Genomic DNA, 23,963 nt, shown 5'->3' with positions numbered 1-23,963 from the left:
TTTCAATAATATACATTATAGACTGAGTAAAAAAAAACAAAAACAAAGCATGAAACATCGAAGTTTCTCCCTTTAGCGTAACAGCTGATTGTTCTTGGTATGCAAGCACTCAACAGATGTTCTGTATCAAGTAGCCCTGGTTGCTTTTACAAAATATAATCGATAAATGAGACTTAACGGTTGCCGATAGTTAAAAAAGCTTAGCTATTTGGGCATTCTAAAAATCTGGCTTAAAAAAACATTTTTATATTATAAGAAGGTGTGAATTTATATAGAAGTATAGTTTATTTAATAATAAATAATTTGAAATACTGAGTTTATAATATTTGACTCCGTTAAAGCTTCACATCTGACTTCATAAATAGTTACTTAAAATTCGTTCCAAATATCGATATCTTTATAATACCATCTTTAAGATGGCTTGTTTCATTTCATTACAACCGAAATAAGTTTTGCGGGCTTTTCAGTTCTTTCAAATGCATGGTTTGCGTTGTATTACCAAGATTCTAACCTCACCACGTGCTACAGCATCGACTGTCGGCAATTTTCATCTGCACATTCGTTTATTAACAACTTTTCCCAGCCGTATGCCTTCGCCACCGAAAATCGCCAAGCCATCACAAGAAAGTGAACTTTTAGAGGACATCGTCAAACAGCTTGGTAAGCCGCCCAGGATGCGTGAGAACCCCGCTTTCACGAAGGTCGACAGTGCCGAGTTCCATAGCATTTTCACGCCGGAACTGGAAGAACTTGTGGCACTCTTTAAGAAGTACGACTATGAGCTGCGCATTGCTGGCGGTGCTGTGCGTGACATTCTAATGAGCATAAAGCCCAAGGATGTGGATTTGGCAACTACAGCAACGCCTGAACAGATGAAGGAGATGTTTACGAAGGAGGAGGTGCGCATGATAAACGCCAAAGGCGAAAAGCATGGCACAATAACGCCACGCATTAACAACAAGGAAAACTTCGAGGTGACCACGCTCCGCATTGATGTGCGCACCGATGGGCGCCATGCGGATGTGATGTTCACCACCGACTGGCAACTGGATGCGAATCGTCGTGATCTGACGATAAACTCCATGTTCCTGGGCTTCGATGGCACCGTATACGACTATTTCTATGGTTACGATGATCTGCAGAAGCGTCGCATTGTTTTTGTTGGCGACGCGGATGTGCGGATCAAGGAAGATTACCTACGCATTCTACGCTACTTTCGCTTCTATGGCAGGATTGTACCCGTTGCAGATACCCACGATGCCGTAACATTGGCAGCCATAAAAGCGAATGCTGAGGGTTTGGCACGGATTAGTGGCGAACGCATTTGGGCCGAGCTGCAGAAGATTGTGGTCGGCAACTTTGGCTGTGAGCTAGTGCTGGAGATGTATAAGTGTGACTTGACTGCGCATTGCGGGCTGCCGGCTGAGCCAGATCTCACTGAGTTTAAGCGTCTTTGCAGCGATTTAAAGCATTTCGAACAGCCGCATTATCCCATATTGTATCTGATAGGCTTGCTCAATAGCTCCGAGGATGCTATAAAAATGCACGAACGTTTGAAGCTGTCCGCCCACGAACGTGATCTGGCGCTGTTCATCACACAGCAGCGTCAGCGAGTAAGTTGTATAACTCTTTATTTAATAGTAAACTGAAGTCGATTAATTTTGCCAGGTTGATGTGGAGTACGTTTGTCTGCGTGACTATCAAAAGCTGTGTCTGCAACCGTATGCTAAACGGGATTTCGTTGAGCAGCTGCTGAAGTATACCAACAAGTTGGAGCTCTACAATCAGCTAAAGGCTTGGGAGACGCCCAACTTCCCCATCAATGGGAATACGCTCAAGAGTCACGGCCTGGTGGGCAAGAAAGTGGGCCAAGTGATTGCTGAGTTGCGTCTGCTGTGGGCAGACAGTGATTTTAAGCTGACGGCGGATGAATTGCTGGAAAAGTTGCCGACAATATTGGAGATGCTGCAAAAGTCGTCGCCTTGTACACCAAATAAAAAGCCACGCTCTCAGTAAGTCTCCTTTCTTTTATTCATTTTAGTTTTTGCTAAAGATCTGTATGGGGCGTTTAAAGCCAGCGTTACAATGCTCAGGCTGTCCCATCAGTTCCATGCTGGCGAATCCCACTTCAGCTCCCAGCAAATAAGCTGTGAAATCTTCCGGTTTGAACTGGATGCTATTGTAGTTCTCACGTATTTTGTCCTGTAAATAGAAGGTTTATTAGTTGTGCTACTTATTGGGTTAATGTCCTCTACTTACTGTGAGTTTCTTGCGACGCTTGTAGGTGTCAAAAGATTGCGGCTCCAATACCAGCTTGCCGCCAGGCCTCAGCTGCAGAAACATGCGCCGGAATGCCTGCTTCAGGCCTGCATCACAGAAATTCAAATGTATCCACTTGGTCACCGATAGGCACAAGATCACATCATATTGCGGACGTTCGATCTCGAGCAGGACATCATCCTCGAGCACATAATTGCCGTGCACAAACTTCACATTGTACGGAAAATTGCCGGCTGCAGCTGCGGCAGATAAGTTGCTGGCACGCTTAATGTTCACTATGGCCATTTGGGCATCGTGCGTCAGACTGCGATCGATGTCTAGGCCTACAAGGCTTTTGGCCTCGAACTGCTTGACAATCTGTATGGACAAATGGCCCGAGTTGCAACCAATGTCCAGCAGCTGTTTGTCGCGAAACAGTTGCGGTTGTGTGGCAAACACATCCAGGCGTATGTCATGAAAGTCCTTGTCCAGAATGCGCTTTCCATAATACTGTTTGTAGTTGCCATACATGAATGTTTCATTTTTGTTCTGCTTCGGCTTGTGATTGTTGTTGCTGTTGTTATGGGCTCCAACTTTTTTATTGTCTAGTTGCAGACGCTTCTTTGGACTCTGGGCGGGCGGACGCTGGACGACTTGTTTAGGGCTGTCCTCACCAGGCACGTGTTGTGTGGCGTCCACTGTTGTTTCAGTTGTTGTGAACTCGATTGCATTGTGCTTCAGCCTTTTGATTTGGTTGTCTTCATTCTCCTCGCTAATTACTTTGCGTTTCTCAGCGAACTGTGTCTGCTTGATGGCAGGTACTATTGTGTTATTATTATTTTCCACATCCATTATTATATTTTAAAACGTTGGTAAACGTTTGAGCACCAAAAAACCTCACATAAACACAAAAATTAGCGGCAAGAACTGTGTCTGTTGTGTCAGTGTTGGAAAGTGTAACAGTCGAGTGGCATTTAACATTTTACAGCTATGTGCGGCAATGATACTCATGATGTTAAGTGAGGAGTGAGCATTATGTTACATTTGTTCTGTTAAACCGTTTTAACCGATTCATCAACCGTTAAGAGGGCGGGATTTTTAAACTTGTTTGAAAAATAAATTTATTTAAAGGTAAAATGATTGCATAAAAAAAATGCTAAATCAAAAAATACTCAGATAGTAATCTAATAAAATATTTTGTTGAAATAATGCCCTATGCAAATTTATTTTATATAAGCATCCCCCATTTGAACAAACATAAAATCAATGCAATGCGGCTGTAAATTTTATATTGATTTTGTGGTGTTTTATGTCATCCTACTGCTGTAACTGTTCCAGTTGTTGGTGGCTCATTTAATTCGCACAATTTGCATAACAAAACACAACTAATGGAAGAATAATACGTATAAGTATTGTGCGTATTGGCTGTATTAAATTCCAGCCATTGTCATAGACGTCCGTTAAACGTTTCGACGACTATTTGAAATGCGAAACCACTAGATGAAGAGAGCTTGTGCCGTGCTCGTTGACCCCTTTGCGGAAAGGGAATGGAACGGGACTGCAGTCTCTACAAATTATGCCAATATTGTTACGACGTGTTAGAGAGAGTCTAGAGTGTGCGTGTGTGTGTGTGTGGTCAGTTGAAGGGTTGTCCAGGGGGTTGAATTTGCATTGAGTGACCGACGCGTGGCAAGTTTCGAACACAGATTTAAAGGGTTCAGTCAGATGTAGGTGCAGGATTAATTAATGTTTTATAAAATTTAAAATTGCATTTTGTTCGCATACAATTGAAATTTTAGTCTTTTATATTGTCATTTTCAAAACGAATAGTCAATAATTCATGGATTTCATATATAATTTATGATACTATCAAAAACCCTTTTTATTTTCCCAAACAAACGCCTCAAAAAGTTCTCATAAAACTCTCAAAACACAATGCTGCAAAGTGATCATTAAGCGGCAAGAGATAAATTTGACAAAAATCTTGCTAAAGGTCCTCAAAAAAAAAAAAAAGAAAATCTTAAACAAGAAGAAAGTTGAAGGTAAGAGACATTTCCCGTGGAAAAACTTGCACGACGTGCAAGGCATAAAATTTGAATAAAATTTCATTCGATGCAACACCAAAAAAAGGGTTGAGATCTGGACGTTGAGCTCTGGACCATCGAGTATGGACCGCGACTCCTCGACCAAATGCGCACAATTGGAAACCAGTTTCTTTTTCCCTATGTTATTTTGCCTTTTGTCTATATAAAAATTAAACAAAAAAAAAAAGGATGCAACATCTATTAAAACTTCAAATGACTTGTAGTTTCCATTGCGATTGCGCTGCAGCTTCCGCGCGTCCGTCGCACTGATGGATGGATGGATGGAAGGATGGTTAGATGGGTCACGCACGGGGACTTTCAACATGCATCATGTGGCATATGAAATTCAAAACCCGTTTAACGTTTGCAGCCGTAAAAGCTGCGCAGCGTCCGGCCTTTTAATCTGCTGCACAGGCGCGCCTAGTCTGAATAAAATTAGAAAGGATTTGTTTGGTCAAATCCTTTGGTTACCATCAAAATTTGCATACGAACGTACACAACACAACAACACACACACCACTCGATACAACCCTTGGAAAAAAAGGCGTCACAGCTAACAAGCCCAGCGCAATGTTGACAACGTGCATCGAGCTGGTTGCTGTTGCTGCTGTCCAGGGGTCGATCCTCGTCTGGCCATCGCCATGGTCCATACTTTGGTCCATGTGTAACTCAATCGTTTGCTTTTATTCCATCGAGGGGGTAAATACAATCTAAAAGGGTTGCATTATTGTAACTTTATAATTTTGGGTCAGCGTGTTGCTCGCTCTATCTACATCTCTACTTCTGTCTCTCTCTCGCGTAATATGCATACAAATCAAGCTTCAAATTATTTTGAACTAAGGTTACCAGGAGCGATGCTCTATTTGTTGTTGTTGTCGTCGTTGTAGCTAAACAACCAACGCTCATGTGCAGTATTCGTGTGAAAGGTCCGCTCTCTATTTTCTATTCAGTAGTTTTTTTTTATGTTTTTTACACTCGCAGTTAACTCGAAATTTTCTAATTAAATTTTCCTGATATTGTGGCACCTTTTTACGGCGGATTATATTCTATTTTGTAATGGGGAAATTGGAATAAATTCTATAGTAAAAAACTTGGATCATTTAAACGATCCTAAATTAGTTTATGATCATGTAATAAGTTGCTTTAAAATGCATGTTCTTTTAAATAAATGAAACTGTTTTCCAAGTTGTCGAAATTGTCAGATTTAAGTTTTGACCAATTTTATAGGAATTATATAATTTCAACTACTAATTTATATAATTTTAATGTAAATTCCCAATTCTAAAAGAACCTTTAGTTTAGTTTCTAGCCAGAAAGGAAATCAAACTTTTTTTTTTATTTGAAATTAACTATTTTCTAATAGTAAGACACTTCATTTAGTACTGTAAGACTTGAAATTTGATACTCTTGTTTAATTTTTAGATTCTACTAACGCGAAATGTTTTAGTCGAGATGTTTTCAGAGACATATTTAAGCATTCTTATTTTGTATTCTTATCTGACATCGTCTTTTTCTTTTGCCAATGGTTTATGAATGCGAAAATAAGGCGTAACGTCTTGGGCACATTACCGCTGCCCTTGGCCCATTAATCTGCATGACTATTGGCACTTAGAGGCCATAAATTCAGGCTTAATGCGACATTGACCCAGAAAACCAAGCAAGCACTGAGGCCAGAGGCCGAGTCGAGTCTATTCAGCTTGCTAAGCCGCAGTCTGGACGTGAACGGTTGAATGGATTGCAATGCAGCAGTTCAAGCTGGCATAACATTCGAAAGGAAACCCCAAGACGAACTCTGAACCAACCCCGAGTCGGGTCAATGAAAAATCGCTTCAGTTTTGAGGCAAAAATCATTAAATTCGTCACAAAAAAAAAAGGGAAAATTGTAAAGGAAAAATGTTAAAGAAGAAGGGTTGCCAAAAAAGGACGTCAAAGGAGCAGACGTTTCTTATTGTTTGCATTTCACCTCTGTGCGTAATTTACTGTGAACCCGATCGGCATCAGATCGAGAAACGAGGAAGATGACGATGATGATGATGATGATGATGACTATCTGTGCTTGGGGTTGGCTCTACTTTTGGTCTTCGGCGCTGTTTGCAAAAGTGACATCATAAGACGTGACACATTTGAACCCTTGGCCGTCGGGGCCAGCAGCGAGGAGCATATCAAGGACCTCTGAGCTCTTGCAATTTCATTTTTATTTGCACCCTTTGATACCTGACGAAGTTTCGGTTATTTGATCGCTCGTAAATTTCTTTGCCAAGACGATTGTAATCCGCATTTTTGCACTGTGGGAATTTTTTTCACATTTTCCTCGTTCCTCTTGTTGCAATATTTGCGGAAACTGCGCGCGCTCTTGATCGATGGCTGTATAGAATTTCCAGTCATGGGGTTAAGTCTGCAAATCCTTCCGAGTTTTCTCTTTTTGCACTCGCAAAGTTTTCCACCATCGTGGAAATTTGATACACACATTCTCTGATTTTTAATTTAATATTTCATTATCAAAAGCTTAACAGTTTAATTAAGAGCTCAAGTGGTTGTTGGTCAAGCTGTTGCTTTGTGTTGCACTTGTATCGGTTTTCCCGGTGAAAAACTCGTTTTCCAAATCTCTTTATGGTTTACCCTTGACCACAATAACAATTTGTGCTCACTTTCAGCGTGAAAAACTGGAAAACTGCTTTTCATTGTGTGTGTCCGTTGTTGTATTTATGTAAATTTCGTATTTATTTATTTGGATTGTTTTGGGTTGTTTCTGTTGTGACGCGTGTCCAGTCAAGTTAACCCCTTAAGTGGCCCAACTGACCAATTGACCACGACGCACGCTCCTAACGGGTTTTTTAGCTGCTGTCAGCACATGCTTCGCCACTGCGACTGTGGCATGCAGCATGTGGCATGTGGCATGTGGCACGTGCGGCTGATTGAGAAGTTGCCGCTGGTCAGCGTTGAGTTGACCAGCGATATCTGTTTTGTTTTTATTTTTTAATTTCAGAATTGTATTGCTAGGCGCATCTCTGTGCTTCCATCTCAGCACCTCGCAGCATCCCGCTCAACCCGCTGGACCTTGGCTTTGCCATTTATTCTTTATCCTTTATCAACCCTTTTTTTGTCAGCTTTTATTTGTGATTTGAAATTTTTATAAATGCTACATTTTGGCAATGGTTTCGCTTGTCTTTCTCTCTCTCTCCTAAACGCACATGGAAAGGGGTAGCAAAAAATCATAGAAATACAAAAGGATCCTGCTGCTGATGCTGTGCCTCGTTTTTGCTTGCTTGACAGCCCGTTCAATTGTTTAGGACACAACATATAGTACACATAAAAGCGTTACGTCTACCCAACAAAATTTTGCTGACCTTCGTCCCGATGCCCGCAGAATTTCACAAAGCCAAAGAGAAACTCGCACAGTGGGAGAGAGAAAAAGAGATTTTAATTTTCCAAGAGAGCACTCAACACGCTCTTAAACAATTTTTTTGCAATTGCAAAAATAAAGATGGAGTTAAATTTGGCATTTTCAAAAAAACGATTTTGCTTTTGTATCCATTTATAATCAATCAATCATTTTGTCGAGTTTCATGATCTTACCTTTCAGTGAAATTGAAAAAGTCTTAAGTTGGTCATGAAATTAATGATCTTGTGCGTAAAGTAGTTATAGAAATGCCATCTAACTTCATAAAGTTAGGGAAAACTCATATGCGAAAAATTTGTATTGGGAATAATAGGAAACATTTTCATATATCATTTTTTATGGGTTTTCTAAACAATAAATTCTAACTACAATTTGAATTTTTTGAAATATTTTCATAGATCATTTTTTAAATGTTGTCTAAAATTTATATTCCAACTACAATTTAAATTTGTAAATTAAACAACAAAATACATATTTTTTCTTGGCTTACAAAAAGAAATTACTATAGTAATTTTAAATATTTTAAATCTTTCTGACATTAAAGAATATCAAATTTAAATTTTCATTAAAACCAGTTCCCGAGCATCTTAAATTCTTTCTCACGTCTCTGAATTGAATTTTAAAACATAAATTCTCCGAGCAACTGAAATTTTAATAGTTTCTCATGGGCACAAAACTTGCTGCACATATTTTAAATGCATTTCTCACACTGATTGCAATCAACTGCATGGAAGAAAAAGCAATATTAAAACCATAATGAACAACTGCGAAATAGAATTGCATAAATTTTCACAGATTTCCACTGGCTAGGCCTTTTGGAAAATTCGCAAGGAGAATAAATGTAACCGAGAAATGATTATGCAAACCGAAAGTGCTCGCTGAATTTGCATATTTTTTGCATTTTCAATTAAGCGGGTGTCCTGTTGCCTTGCGCCCTATGAAGAAAGTCCTGTTGCCTAAAACTGGGTAAAGGGATGTGCCACATTTTTGACTTGTGCCAATGTTATGCAAATTTCTTGGTGCGATTCGACTTCGCTTCCGACTTCGACTCCGACTCCGTCTTGAGCGGCTTCTTGGTCCTTGATTTGATTTTGATGTTTTGTTGTTTGGCATTAACCGTGTTAAATGTTAATTTCCCTCAAGTGCCAATAGCAGAAGTTGGGCCAAGACCGTGTCCCTTACGGCAGGCATTTGTGTGTCTTCTTTGGGTTACTTAATTGATTCTGATTAAATATTCATGCAATTCAATTTATTGATGTTTGTGTGAAGTTGATTGGAAATGTGCAAATATTGTTTTGCACAGGGTTGAGCATTTTCCCATTGCGAGATTTGCATTAATGCAGGATTAAGTCATATGAATTGAATGTGCAGGCAAGTTGGCTTAGTTCAACCTGACTGAGTGAGTGAGAGGCGTTATTAGTGGGAATTTTGATTCAATTTATCTTTGCAATTAACTAATTAAATTGGAGTTCAAATGGGAATTGACAGGAATTATTAATTAAATGATTTAATTGCTTTGCGTGTTGTTGATTTAATATATTGTGGTTTAATGTTGACATTTTTAGAGCTTGCTTTATGCTTAATTAAATGCATTTTCACTCCTATTTAATCGTCCAGTAATTCAGTTCTTTAGCGTTATATATTATGACATTTTAGATTCATTTTTTTGACTGATTTTTTTTAGAAAATTATCATTTCTTTTAATTTTGTTTAATGCTTTAATATATTTCGGTTTAATGTTGTCATTTTTAGAGCATTAATAAAGAAATTTTAGAGTTAATGTAGACTCCATTTTAATCATCTTATAAATCAGTTTTTTAGTGGTATTTATTATGGTATTTTAGGTTTATTTTTCTTACTGATTTTTTTATTTTCTTTAGCCAATTCCCATTCGCTTTAATTTAGTTGTTTGGCAACTCATATCCATTCATATATAGTGCTCTGAATTTCCATGCTCTCTTTGCTTGGAATTTTAATCAATTTTCCCAATCTTGGTGCGCAATTTTCTCAAGCCATTATCTCGGCAATCTCGAGACTCTTAAAGAATTGCCAAGCATGAATAGAAATCGAGAATGAAAGAAATTCAAATAGCAAATGGAAAATGGGAAACTGCTGCTGCAACCCTTTTTCGCAAATAAGTGCGCAGGCAAATCGCCAATTTATTAATTTCCCAAGCTTGTTGTTGTTTATGCAATTTGCAATATCGAATGTCAGTGAAATGGCAACAGAGAGTCCTCTTCACTCTGCTGTTGAGGAAGGAAAAAAAGGATTATGAATTTTGATGCTGGAACGGAAATTGCAGAAAATCGAAAAAAAAAGAAAACGAAAATTGCACTATGCACCCTTTTGCTCAGACAGGCAGAAAACCGTAAAACACTTTTTGCATAACCGTAAAAGGAAAATTGCATATGTGCGCAACCCTTTTAAGGAGTAGAGAAGCTAGCAAAAGGATAAGGCATAAGGCAAGATGAGGCGAGGCAACTTTCACATAAATCTCGCAGTGCCAAATTTCTGCAGCAGCTGACGTCATTAAGACGGCATTTGTCATTGATTTCCGTTAAAGGATTTTGCTATAAAATTGTATCCTTTTTTCACGATTTTCCTTAGACTGAAATCGGAGATTTTTCACAGCAAAAATGATGCCCAACCCCTTGATAAATGATCGATAGTTTGGCGCTAAGAAAGTGTCGAAGAAAAAAGAAAGCGGAAACTTGTCGAGCGATTCATCAATCACACAACGACACGACTCACATTACAAACTGTGAACAATTTCTATATAGAGAATTTTCTTTTTTAGTTAGTTTACTGAGAGTTTTCCCTTAAGCTGATGTCTCATAAATTCGTCACGAACGAAATGACCAACGTAACTTGACCTCGCTGGCCAGCTCGCTGTCAACATACTTCCGACTCACTGTGGTCCTTGCATAAATAATCCTATTAATTGCTTTATTAAGAGACGCGAAACCAAGTCGAATATATAAACAGCTCAATAAATGTGCCAAAAAATGCAGAAATTTCCCAGGCAAGACGTTAGATAGCAACCCCAAAGAGAAGAGAGGAGAGAGATCAATGCAGCAGCGGCCAGCTGATCATCATCATCATCAATATCATTTAACCTAATGGACCCTGACCTTGGCCGGCTGCACTAAGCTGTGGCAAAAGTGTCCTTATGCTCGACTGCTTGCGTTACATTTCGTCCTTTTTTTATTCGCTATTTTTCTTTAATTTCCGTTGAGGCGAAATTGCAAACCCTACACTAGGGGTTGTTCCGAAATACCTTTTCTTATGCTCTTGTGCAATTCTTATGCTTGAATGTCCAAACAAATATAAATCAAAGTTGGCATTTGCCAATGCTTCGATGATGTTTGCTTAGGTTGCAAGTCTCCTCAAACAACAGAGTAAAATTAATCAAGAAAATGATTTTAATCGAAAGAACTTGAAATCCATATCAGTTGAGCCTTTCACTTAGAAAGGAATGTGCTGCGAACCTTTAAAGAATTTGTATAGATCGTCAAATTTCTGATCTTAATTTGATGTTTACTTAGAGAATTTTTTAAAGGCATTGCTTTTATTATATTCAATCTGTTCTGTTTTAACTAAGCCACGAACTTTCCTTTATTATATTAATTAGAATGAGTCTTTTTCGGCATGTCTTTTATTATATTTAACCAGCTCCTTTTAAAGCAAAGTAATCGACTCGCAAATACTTGAATTTGTGTGGCAAAAACTTTGGGCACACAACTAACAAGCCGTTTAATTGCCGTATAACGTGTCAGACTTTTGACAGCCACTGTAACGCCCCGATTTGACACTCAATTTGCATAAATTGTGCAAAGTCATTAGCAAACAGCTGCTGTCCAGGACATTGGCAATGAAGCGACACGAGTGCGAGCAAAGGACACGCATTGATTGAGTACTAATGAGTTGTGTTGACAGTGTAAGGTCAACAAGGATGTGCGATATTTAAGCGATTTGCATTCGTTTAAGAAAGTGTTTAGTGGAAGAGGAAAAAGAGAGAGATATTTTAGAGATAAATTTCTGTTGTTCAGAATCTGTTTACAAGATTGTAATATGAAATGTGCTATAAGAACGCTCTTCTTTTAATAACTTTAATGACTTCCGCTTATATTATACATAAGTTATAAATAAAATTGATATTATATATAAGATGGTATCCATTACTACGGGTGATTGCCAATTATTTAAAGGAAAGTCAAGGAATTTATTCATCTTAGTTTCCCTTTTTTGTGAATGTGCAGTTTTTGTCTTTGCTAATAAATCCAATCTATTGCCAACTGCTTTGACAATAACTCAAGCAAGCTGTAATCGAAATAGTTGTGTGGTTAAACGTGCTTCGATCATGATATCCTGCAGCATCCTTGTGGCAAATAGTTTTGGTTGTGTCGGCGTTCTACGCCTCATTGCGCAACTGCCAAAACTGCGTCAAAGATTTTTCCAACAAAACAAGATATTCGTATAGAAAATAGCCCAAAAAAATAAAAGAAAAAGAAAGAGGAAATCAATCCACCCTCAATTCCCTAACAAGATGTGTTACCCTACGCTGTATTTGTCTAAGCATGCTGCGTAATCCTTTTTGTAAGGACACGTTTGTTTGTGTGCGTATTTCATCTACGTGTGAGTGTATGTGTCTGCGTAGCTGAAAGGATTGCGTTGTAAGCGAGTAAAACGAGTAAAAATTGAGGACGATTCTTGGCATACGCGTATCTCCGCATCTCAGCATCTCAGCTCGCAGTTCGCAGGCAAAAGGATCTTGCCTCGAAATGGCAGCTGAAGATGATCAACAGAAAACCAAAAAAGGATAGAACGAAAAAAAAAACTTAATAAAGGTTGCCAAGGATGGCGATGGGGCGCCGCGTTTCGTTTTGTTGTGACGATGTAATAAGATTATAATTTCATATTTTCCTTTCACATTTTTTGCTGTTTTGCGCCAAAGTTCAGGGAACTTTGCCAGCTGACCTGAAGTGAAATACATTTTCGCCAAGGGTTGCAAAAACTCTCTAAAATTTGCTTCAAACATCAACCCTTTTTTTAACTTTCCATTAGTTTTACCTGCGACGACAGTTTTCCGATAATTTTAGCAACATTTTATCCAAAAAAAGGGTAAATATTTGCAGGATACGAAAGTATCTTATATCATTGCAAACTATCATTAATTTTAATATTGTCATTAGTTTGGCATCCCTAAAGCGAAAATTGCACAAAAAACCTCCTCAAGAAAATCGTGAGAAAATCGTGCTGCAATCGTAACTTGAGTCTTCCTTAATGATCGCTCAAGGAAATGCTGTGCAACTTTCATTTACTCATAAGGATCATCAATCAAACTGAAGGACACTCGCTGAAAAGGCAAATATTTATGATAAATTATTTTGGCCAAGTTTTCGGCGTTTGTTTTTGTTGAAATGCGTGAAAATTGTTACGAATTTTGCGACAATTGATACGAAAATTTTCACTATTAATTTTTTTTACCAAAACTTCATTAAATCGAAAGAAAATCCAGCTGCTTTACGAAAAATCAATTGGCAAAAAAATAACGTCTATTTTCTTTGCTACCCTCCGCGTCTCCATCTCTTCTCTAATCGGGTATACCATTAATAAATTATGTTAATTTTCGCCATAAGGACCTGATGCCTAAAACGCATTTAAACAAATATTTGCATAATTTTGGCACAGACACCCAGGCGAGGATATCCAGGATATGCTGCATATCCCAACCAGTGTTATGCTAATCGACCTGCGACATAAACCGACGACGACGACGAGGAGGAGGAGGAACGTTACACCGGAGGAGGAACAGCGCACGCGCGCCATGTGCAAATTTATGCAAATTAGCTAAAGGATATCAACGGCAAGGATATCCCTTGCCTAGCAAATCGATTGGCAAGGGGCGAACATCGATTGATTTTGAATGTGGATGAAAGTCGCTTTGCGAATGGAATGAGAAACGAGGCCGAGCTCTGGTTTGTCACTTGGTTGGCAAATCGAGACTGAAGTGGATTTACCAATTGTTGCTATAATTGAGTGACATGGATAGACAAAGTTAGAATGTTCCTCCATATATGTATATGTACCAAAGGATACTCTTGCTATTGATTACCAAAAAGGTTCCAAGCCAAAATGGCAACGAAGCGAAATCTGCATGAAAATGCGCACAAAGCCCAAGCATAGAATGGAAACAGAATCTAACCTATCCTGATATGCTTTGTGCACTCTAACTATGTATAACCCAAGCATTATATAGAATACTTTTCTGTTATTGTGATTTTACTCGAAATTTGCATACGACAATTTCAGATTCAGTTACAAAATGTTTCGAAATGGAAAACTTTTGTATTTTGGCTTTTGTTTGCGAATGGAAGTTATTTCTCTGGAGAGAGACAGAATAAATGAGTGAGTGAGAGCAGTAAAGTCAATCGTAGGATAACAATCACTTTGCTCATGAAGCGACAATTATTATTTCAGGCTCTACAAATGCGTAACTTGTAGTCCTCATAGTTCTGTCAGATGAGAGAAGAGAATTAGCATTACACTGGAATATCCTTTGGCTGGCAAATTGGCATTGACATATTTAAATTAGAATACAAGTCTCTTTATGGTTTTATGGGAATTTAATTGCTGGCTAAGTTGATCCCACTAGATGCAGACTGGTTTCAGTGAAGATCGACTATTTTAAGTTCAGAAAATAGAGAAGTTGTATCTATCAACGTGAGAAAATCTGAGAGAATACTTAGAACGCATCTTCCTAATTACGTCAATTGCCTTTGGCATCCTTTGTCATTGTCCTTTCCACAATTTATGCTAAAAAGTAAACAAAAACCGTTTGAATATTCAATCGACGTCGAAGGCGCTTCAGAGGGCATGGGACACCCTAAGGATCTCTATTGGAAGATTTTTGGGTATTTTCTTCCTTTTTTAAGATCCTCATTTTCTTTGTTTTGGGATGCGTTTGGCCGCAGATTTATTGCCTCTACTAAATCTCGACTCAACTTTTACCCCCGATGCATTGAATGGGAAATAGGAAAATGCACAGTTTGAGTGTAGAGATTTTTCAATAGATTCTGGCAAATTTTGCATTAAACTGCATTGAGTATTTGATTTGGTCAACAACATTGACCCCTGGCGAATGCCATGGCATGATTGTATTGTCCTTGCTTATGAATGTTGATAGGGATAACGAATGTTAATAAGATCTTAATTTTGCTTAAAGGACACGCGTTCATCCTTTTCTTACAACAAAGACACAAGCGTAAAGTCACAGATTAACTGCAAGGATAGGCTTGGTCCTGCAGGGTTGTGTCAGGTAAACGCTGTTTGACCAATGGTCAGCTCGTGCTCGTTTATCCTTTAAGGATATATTGAAGGCACGCGTCGAACCTTTCTAACATCCTTGCGCTGGTCAAGCAGTCAAACAGGTTTTTCGAAAGGTGTTAAATGGTCATTTGCTGTGGTCATCCTTTGGAACGCGTGGCAGGACATTTACTAGACAAATTGAGCTGGTCAATTGGGTCAAAGGGCTGGGCTAATGACGCCATTTTAAGTGCGCTCAGAGTGGATGAAAGATTGTAAATTATAACGGTTATTTAGATCTTGTCTTATTCTTTGATGATGTGAAAAGACAAAATAAAAAAAAAAAAAAGAGATGAGAAAAAGATTTCTCATAAAAATCTTTTGGGCATCTGAACACAAAACACAATGAACCGAAAGCAGCAACTTTATTCGCTTTTGCGCATCCTCAGAGCATCCGAGAACAAAAGGGTTGAGGTTGAGGTGGAAAGGGTCGCACGAAAGGACGACTTCCTTGCCTAAAAACCGGACCGGACTCACGGCCCAACGGCCGCGAATCCAAATGAAAGTAATCACCAAGCGAGAAACCGGTTTGGACACTGCCATTAAGCAATATTTTTCCGAAAGGCCGCGAAGAAAATTTGAGTCAACAGCCAACCAAAAAAAAAAAAAGGACGAACCCTTTGCAGGATATGGCATATGGCGGGTCCATTGCGGGATCTGGTCAATATGAAAATACAAAAGCGGTGGCAGCATCAGTTTAAGCATCGAATGAATACGAGTTGTTGGATAACATGTCCTGACATTTACCTCTTCCTTTGCTCCTTGGGGTGGCAGTTGGGCATGAGTTGTTGCTTTTTCGGTGAAACAGGACAGCAGCAGAGCAGCACAGCAGAGCAGCACAGCACAGCAGGACAATGGCGGTCCCAACGGGTTACGCTTGCGGTCATGCATTCAAATTATCTTGGCATTTTGTCTACAATTTCGTGTCCTTACACAGGATCGCTTCAGAGGTCAGCCATTTTGTTGAACTTCAAACTAAACTTGAACCCAAACATGTTCTCACATTAACGGACATTTCTCAAGAAATTCGCAGGAGCTAGCCATGAAAATAGGAGCAAAGGGTGCTAGACAGAGGATCTCGTTTTTAGTTTGGAAAATGGCGTTTCGCTTATCTGATGGATACAGCCTCCAGCTGGGCACGTGTTGCAACCCAGATTCCCGATTCCAGATTGACCTTCCGGGCTAAAAAACTGACCAACTGATTAACTGACCGTTCACAACCCTTCACCTTCAGCCCCTTGCGGCGCAACCAACTGCTAACTGGTTCCTTGACCAGCATCAAATGATTTAACGACTCAGACGCGTGTCCTTTGCCGGGTTGGTCACTCGACTGGTCAGCAATGTCCTTCCCCCTAAGACAAGGGGATGCAAAGCAAAGAAAATTTAAGAACTGAGAACACTTCACACATTTGCATTTGACTTGCTGTGACAATCGCAACTCATCCATTATCTGCCTGAAGTCCTTCGTCCTCACAATGTGTTGACAATACTCTGCCAAATGAAGATCCTATTAGCACTCAATGTGGTCATTGATAGCCTCACAGATTTATGCAAAAGGGACACCCCATATTTGCATCCGGGGTCAACAAAGTTAAGACAACAAAATGCTCAACGAATATCTAAAAGAAAATTTGCCATAAATGCCAAGAATTTATTGAAATATCATGCTGCATTTTCCTGTTTCCCATTCAATGCATCGGGGGTAAAAGTTGAGTCGAGATTTAGTGGAAGCAATAAATCTGCGGCCAAACGCATCCCAAAACAAAGAAAATGAGGATCTTAAAAAAGGAAGAAAACACCCAAAAATATTCAGCATATATTGCAATCGTGATCCTTAGGGTGTCCTTAGGTGCCCACTAAAGTGCCTTCAACGTCGATTGAATATTCAAACGGTTTTTTGTTTACTTTTTAGCATAAATTGTGGAAAGGACAATGACAAAGGATGCCACAGGCAATTGCCGTAATTAGGAAGATGCGTTCTAAATGTTCTCTCAGATTTTCTCACGTTGATAGATACAACTTCTCTATTTTCTGCACTTAAAATAGTCGATCTTCACTGCAATTACTCTGCATCTAGTGGGATCGACTTTGCAAGCAATTAAATTCCCATAAAACCATAAAGAGACTTGTATTCTAATTTAAATATGTCAATGCCAATTTGCCAGCCAAAGGATATTCCAGTGTAATGCTAATTCTCTTCTCTCATCTGACAGAACTATGAGGACTACAAGTTACGCATTTGTAGAGCCTGAAATAATAATTGTCGCTTCATGAGCAAAGCGATTGTTATCCTACGATTGACTTTACTGCTCTCACTCACTCATTATTTCCATCTCTCTCCAGAGACATAACTTCCATTTGCAAACAAAAGCCAAAATACAAAAGTTTTCCATTTCGAAACATTTTGTAACTGAATCTGAAATTGTCGTATGCAAATTTCTAGTAAAATCACAATAACAGAAAAGTATTCTATATAATGCTTGGGTTATACATAGTTAGAGTGCACAAAGCAACTCAGGATAGGTTAGATTCTGTTTCCATTCTATGCTTGGGCTTTGTGCGCATTTTCATGCAGATTTCGCTTCGTTTCCCCAGCTCAGTTGCCATTTTGGCGTGGAACCTTTTTGGTAATCAATAGTATGCCCTGGTTGTAGTTGAAGGGATATGCTAACTTTTTTCTATCCATGTCACTCAATTATGGCAACAATTGGTAAATCCACTTCAATCTCAATTCGCCAACCAAGTGACAAACCAGAGCAAGAACCCTGTCCTCTTCTCGGTTGTATTCTCTGTGCTATTGGCAAACCCATTTGCATCTGCATACGAAATCAATCGATGCAGTTCGACTTCCGCCCCTCTCGCCAATCGATTTGTTCGGCAAAGGGATTGCATTTGCCTCATGCTTTCCATTCATTTCCTTTTGCTGATTTGCATAAATTTTCACATGGCGCGCGTGCGCAGTAACCCTCCTCCATAGAGAGGAGGACACCATCACCATCACCATCACCATCACAGGTCGCATTAGCATAACACTGGCTGCTTAGCTGCTGGTATTGATCCGTTGCCTCGTCCTTATTCGGATCCTGCCTGTGCCAAAATTATGTAAATTTCCAATAATAATTTATGCAAATTTTGCATTGCGCCTGCGCAGCGGATGTTACATGTCGCCTCTATCGTAGCACCTTTTTATTTTCGTTTTTTTTTAAGGGTTTGCTCTTGCTCTTGTTTCGCATTTTTGCAAGCGTTTTTTTTATATGCAAATTTTTTTTGCAAAGGTCTAGAACATTTTTGCTGGCATTTTTAATTGAGTTTTTTTGTACGATTGTAATGCAGATTTTTTTTTGTTCGTTTGTAATTTTAATTTTGTGCGCCAAAAAATAGTTTATTTTAGTTTTTTGCATTTGAATGGACCTCTTTCGATTATTATTAAAATTTTGCAGCTGTAGAAATTCCTACGCGCCTTTTGGTGGCATCTTTTCGCGAAATTGCTTAAGCAAATGTTTCTTAAATTGCGCGAAAAATTTGCATAGAGATTTGCTCAATGACCCGAAATCCATGTCGATCAAAACTATGGAAATGTTATTCAATTAAAATAAGATTTGCTCTGGAAAGTGTGAGAAAATTCTAAGAGAATTTGCAAGCATTGAATATTAATTAACTGATCAATAGTTAGATAGTTTTTATCTTAGTTAATTTAACAAAGTTAAGAACAATCAATTAATATTTAATTTCTAATATTTCATTTCAGAACTTAATGATAGTATAAATGCTAAAATAAAATTGGATATGCATAAATATAATGAAAAAATCTTTAACAATAGCAGGTACGTAAATCATATTCTCTTATATCTGTTTTTTAAGTGCAATTATTTGTAGGTCAAGAGGCTAAAAATGGAAGTTGCTTCCAGTATTTTTATAATATTATTGCAATCATATATTTTAACACGTTGTATACTAAAATTTCAATATTGTTTATGTAATACAAATATTTGTATATTAAAAATAAAGATAGAAAATTATTTCAAGTTCTTAGAGCAAGAATTTAAGAGAATAAAAAAGTATGGAATGGTTCATCATTCTTAATTTTTTTGCAGATATATACTTATCTAATATCAGTTAGTAATATTTTTATGAAATTCGAAGATCAGAATTAATATTATTATTTAAAGTTAGTCGCCTAAATATTCCTTATCTTTAAAAGGGGAATCTTCTGTTCTCTCTCTTTCGCCTCGGGATTCCTTTACACTTCGCATAATTCTGTTCTCTTCACAGGGGAAATTCCAGAGCAGTCGTTGGTCCTCGCAATGACATTTTTTTACCTAAAAAACTCGCTTTTCTGCTGAAATTTACATGAACGAAGGCATTTTATTGGTCGACGCGAAAAAACGGGCAAAAAATGCGGCAACAAAACTCAAAACAAGTTGGGCAACGTTTTCGTTTTCCACAGCATTTTTCCGGGTCCGCTACAGAAACTAAGGGTTGTGCGTGAGAAGTCACCACCAAAAAGGTCGCTTGTCTTTTTTTAAAGGTTTATCACTTTTTTAAGAGAGGGAGCGAGAGCGAGAGAGTGGAGAGGAAAACAGATCAGTTTTTTAAGAGAACATTGGGTTTTTTACTAGGAGAGGGTTGCTGTGCTCGCTGGAGAACCTTTTGCGTAATTTTTGCTATATTAGCTGGTCGTCGCGGAAGAGTTGAGACAGTTTGAGCTGCGCAGCCGAACTTCGAGGATCGCCAGAGACGTGTCACAATTGTCTTGAGATCGTGTTGCGCCGACGAGAAAAACGAAACGAAGCAAAAGATAAAGTTTTCCGTGCGGTGTGCTAAGAAAAGAAAAGAAAAAAAAACTGTGAAAAATCTTGTGCCACAAGAATTTTTTAAATCAAAGAATTTCAAAATAGAAATTCCAAATTGCAAATTGTGTTGTGTTTTAAATATATAAAAGTGATCACAAAAATGGCCAATCAAATGGAATTGATGATGCAGCTTTATATGATGAACCTGCTGCAACAGCAACAACAGCAGCAGCAACAGCAACAGTTTCAACAACAGCAACCACAACAGTTGTCGGCTTTTGATTACACACAAAAAAGAGGATATCAGCAGCAGCACTTGCTTGCAACAGCAGCCACAATATGAGCAGTCATATGAGCAGCAATATGTGCAGCAACAACAACAGCCACAGCAACAATATTTGAGAACGCTTAAACGAACAAATTCGCAAAACACGAACTGTAGTAGTAGCCGTAGTTGTAGTCCCAATAGTAATTTTAATGCTTTATCCACACAACAACAATATGAACAACAAGCTACAACCACACTCATAACACCAACAACCACACCTAACAACAATTTCAACACAAACGTTGCCTATCAGTTGCCGCAAATGTTGCTTGGCACTCTTTCCCCTCTGGCTCAGTATGTGCTGCAACAGCAACAACAACAGCAGCTGCAACAGCAACATTTGCTGACAACAGCAGCGGCAACAACAAATCTTCTACTAACACCTAACACTCCAAGCTCCACACAACAGCAAATGCTGTTCGAGCCCTTTCCTAGCTCTCCCCTCAAAACTAACGTCGAGCCATTTACCACAAATAACTTTTTTGCAATCCTCCACAGTGACGTCGACGCCAACTGAAGACGCAGCAGCAACAGCAGCAGCAACAACAACCGCAGCAACAGTAGCAGCTAGCAGCAATCTTTCGGCAGTCACAGTCAAATATGAGCAGGATTTCAATGATGACGATGAGGATGAGAAGCCGCTGTCCAGCTTGAACAGCTGCAGCTCCTCGGTCGGCTTGGTCAGCACCAATGATCACAGCGCCAGCACCGAGAAGCTGCTGCTGTTGTCCGGCGGTCAGCAGCTGGAGAGTACGAGCACCACCGACAGCATCGACTCGCCCAGCATGGTAAGTCTCGATTTATTAATCTTAGCTATATTCTCAAATTTGTTAAGGAATTGTCGATTGCACTTCAAGTTCTTTATCTCAAAGGTTACATCTCTTAAAGAATAATAAACGTGACTATTATTTTACAACTTTTCATCAATTTAAAAAAATGCAAAAAAACCTGTTAAAACTCAAAAACACACTCAAAAGTTTTGCAATTTGCATTTCAAGATATTTAAAAATTGGATTTGATTATGGGTAAAGAAGGAACGTTGGAGACCATTAACCCAATTGTTGTTGAATATTTAGTTTTGAAAAGCACTGCATATTTTTGTTCGGGTTTTATACTTTGACGATGTTTCACACATTGACAAACCGATTTTTGCAGATTTTCAAGATTTTCTATAAATCCTTTTCTCTCAATTTAAATTAACCGAAAACTGCTGAAACAAATTTTAGAAAACCATTTAACAAGGTTCATTTGCTTGACCGCAAACTCCCACGCTGCATGAAATTCGAGAGGTTTGTGCACTTGTGGAAAAAGTATAAAATGTAGAGAGAAAAAAAGCTTAAACAAAATGTGAAGCGATAGAAACTTTGTCGCAATTTCGCTTGTTTAATGTAAACAAACGATCTTGATTCCAAGGAAAACAAACAGCTGCTGCAGAAACGTGGGCAATTCCCTGTTTTAATGTTGCTGCAGCTGCTGGCACCAAGCAGTCTGACTTTTTTGTAAATAAATTCAACTTGTTCATGTCTTATTTTATTTTGTTTATTTTCTTTTATTCTGCAGTACACGCCGGTCAAGCAGCCAGCGGACTCATCTTACAATGTTGTTAACTCCATCGACAATGAGCCAACACTTGGCACGCCCCTGGGTCAAAGCAATTCGCTGCTGACGCCACCGGCTTCGAGTGATCAGCCGCAGAGCAAGAGCATTGTCAGCCTGACCACAGCCACCAGTTTGGATGCCTTTCTGCAGAACGAGGAGAATCTGAAGCATTTGCGCAAGGTCTCCTCGTATCTGGAGTGCGAGAATGTGCTGTGTCGTCAGGAGACATTGCGCGAACACTTCCATTGCTACGATGAACCGTGTCAGGGCAAGATCTTGAGCAAAAAAGGATGACATCATCCGGCATCTGAAGTGGCACAAGAAACGCAAGGAGAGTCTCAAACTGGGCTTTGCACGCTTCTCCTCCGGTGATGATTGTTCAGCCTCCTATGGCGAGGGTTGTGCATACAACTGGAAGCAAACGCACTATCACTGTGTCTACGAGCACTGCCCCAAGGTCTATGTGAGCACCAGTGATGTGCAGATGCATGCGAATTTCCATCGCAAGGACTCGGAGATTGTCAATGAGGGTTTCCGTCGGTTTCGCGCTCATGAGAATTGCCGCATCGAGGATTGTCCGTTCTTTGGCAAAAAGATATCGCATTATCATTGCTGTCGCGAAGGCTGCAATCACACCTTCAAGAACAAGGCTGATATGGGTAAGTCATAACTTAACTAATGCCAGACTAAATTTACTTTACTTTTCTTTTTTTCTGTATTTACAGACAAACACAAGACATATCATGCAAAGGACTATCAGCTGACACAGGATGGCTTCAAGAAGATCCTCAAAACGGAGCAGTGTCCCTTTGACGGATGCAAGTTCTCTACGGTCAGCAATCACATTCACTGCGTGCGCGAGCATTGCAACTACATTCTGCACTCGAGCAGCCAAATGATCAGTCACAAGCGTAAACACGATCGCCAGGACAGCGAGCAGGCGTATCAGCAGTTCAAGTGCAAGCAGGAAGATGCCGAAGAGAGCAACTCAATGGATGCTACAACGCCACAGTCGCTGTCAAAACCACAACCAATTGTCAGCCAGCCTGTGATCAGCAATAGTTCCACCTCCACACCGCTGTCTTCTCTCTCCGCCGAGCACTTTTTTGGCCCGCAAGCGCGGTCGGCCACCAAAGATGATTGTGAGTATCCCCACGAATACATAATCCCGAAACCAACTAACGATTGTTAATCCCTTTACAGCCACTGCCAGCAGATGCACAGTCTGAAGCGAAGCGCGTCAAACTGGAGAACGTCGATAGCAATCCCACAGCCCAGCTCACAACGAATGTTAATCCTTTGAGATCTGCCATGTTTCCCGGTCTGTTGCCAAACTTTTCTGCCGATGCCACAGCACCCAACTTCCAGCTGACACATCTCATGGCCATGTTTCAGCTGCAAAATCCGCTCTTCTATCAGAATCTCTATCCCGGTGCTGCGGCGGCGTCCAATATGCTGACCGTGCCACAGAACGCGAACGTGCTCAACAATCTGGCAGCGTATAGTGCGGCGGCTGCTGCGGCAGCGGCGGGCGTGCAACAGCCAAAGATTGAGTTTAACATTAAACCCGAGAACAAGGAGTAAATCGGAACGTCCGGCAGTTCAACAGTTGTACATAGATATAGTACCTAATTAGTGTTAATAACCTATAGAGCAGACTGACTGAGTTGGACGCTTTGCGAGACATAGAGGCAGATAAAGATGTAGATCTAAGGGGTTTTGGGTTCACTGTTGTTACGCGGCCAGGACGTTCCAGATCCTTGCCAAAATAAAAGCCAATTCAGCCGCATTTTAGATGGCTTAAAAGAGCCACAAACTAAAATGTTGCTGAATTCGCTTTTGTTATCAATTGTTTTTACCTTTTCATTTTTTTTTAGCCTAATAAAAATTTCAGCTTTTCACCACAAATTAAATAAATCTTATTTTGAATTTAGTTTAACTAAAAACTGTGATGTTTTCCTTAGTTTAAAAGAATGCCAATTGTACAAAAGAAATGTTTTGTAGTTTACGATGACTTAGGAGCTTTTCTTACATAATCAAATAAATATGTTTAATTGCTTTGTGATATGCTAATGAAATTTATAATTGTTTTATTTAGCTACCATTAGACTAAGTATAATAAATAATAATATAAT

General features: G+C 39.3%; 3 protein-coding genes across 4 annotated transcripts; 2 read left to right on the top strand and 1 right to left on the bottom strand.

The window, feature by feature from the left end:
- The first annotated feature begins 357 nt into the window (after positions 1 to 357).
- LOC132784997 (CCA tRNA nucleotidyltransferase 1, mitochondrial) lies at positions 358 to 20,761 on the top strand. 2 transcript variants are annotated; one of them, XM_060790944.1, is made up of 3 exons: positions 358 to 1,613; positions 1,669 to 2,012; positions 20,728 to 20,761. In XM_060790944.1, exons 1-3 carry the CDS (start codon positions 477 to 479, stop codon positions 20,744 to 20,746), a joined length of 1,500 nt encoding a protein of 499 aa, XP_060646927.1. In that variant the 5' UTR covers positions 358 to 476; the 3' UTR covers positions 20,747 to 20,761. The 2 variants fall into 2 exon arrangements, with proteins under 2 accessions (XP_060646927.1, XP_060646928.1); XM_060790945.1 differs by lacking the exon at positions 20,728 to 20,761 and adding an exon at positions 18,857 to 18,919 and having other exon boundaries at positions 359 to 1,613.
- LOC132784999 (probable RNA methyltransferase CG1239) lies at positions 2,016 to 3,206 on the bottom strand. The gene is made up of 2 exons (XM_060790947.1): positions 2,260 to 3,206; positions 2,016 to 2,202 (listed from the first exon to the last, which is right to left on the bottom strand). The coding sequence occupies exons 1-2, from the start codon at positions 3,109 to 3,111 to the stop codon at positions 2,038 to 2,040; spliced, it is 1,017 nt and encodes a 338-aa protein (XP_060646930.1). The 5' UTR covers positions 3,112 to 3,206; the 3' UTR covers positions 2,016 to 2,037.
- LOC132784991 (transcription factor castor) lies at positions 19,297 to 23,882 on the top strand. Its single transcript, XM_060790938.1, is given in 8 exon segments — positions 19,297 to 20,193; positions 20,195 to 20,707; positions 20,709 to 21,017; positions 21,790 to 22,110; positions 22,112 to 22,487; positions 22,554 to 22,930; positions 22,932 to 22,970; positions 23,032 to 23,882. Coding segments are annotated over 8 exon segments (2,448 nt in total). The 5' UTR covers positions 19,297 to 20,061; the 3' UTR covers positions 23,413 to 23,882.
- Positions 23,883 to 23,963: the final 81 nt, after the last annotated feature.

This window comes from Drosophila nasuta, chromosome 2R (assembly GCF_023558535.2).
Source record: "Drosophila nasuta strain 15112-1781.00 chromosome 2R, ASM2355853v1, whole genome shotgun sequence".
Classification (NCBI taxonomy): domain Eukaryota; kingdom Metazoa; phylum Arthropoda; class Insecta; order Diptera; family Drosophilidae; genus Drosophila; species Drosophila nasuta.
Note: the sequence above shows the minus strand (reverse complement) of the source record. Positions and strands in the feature narration are given on the sequence as shown.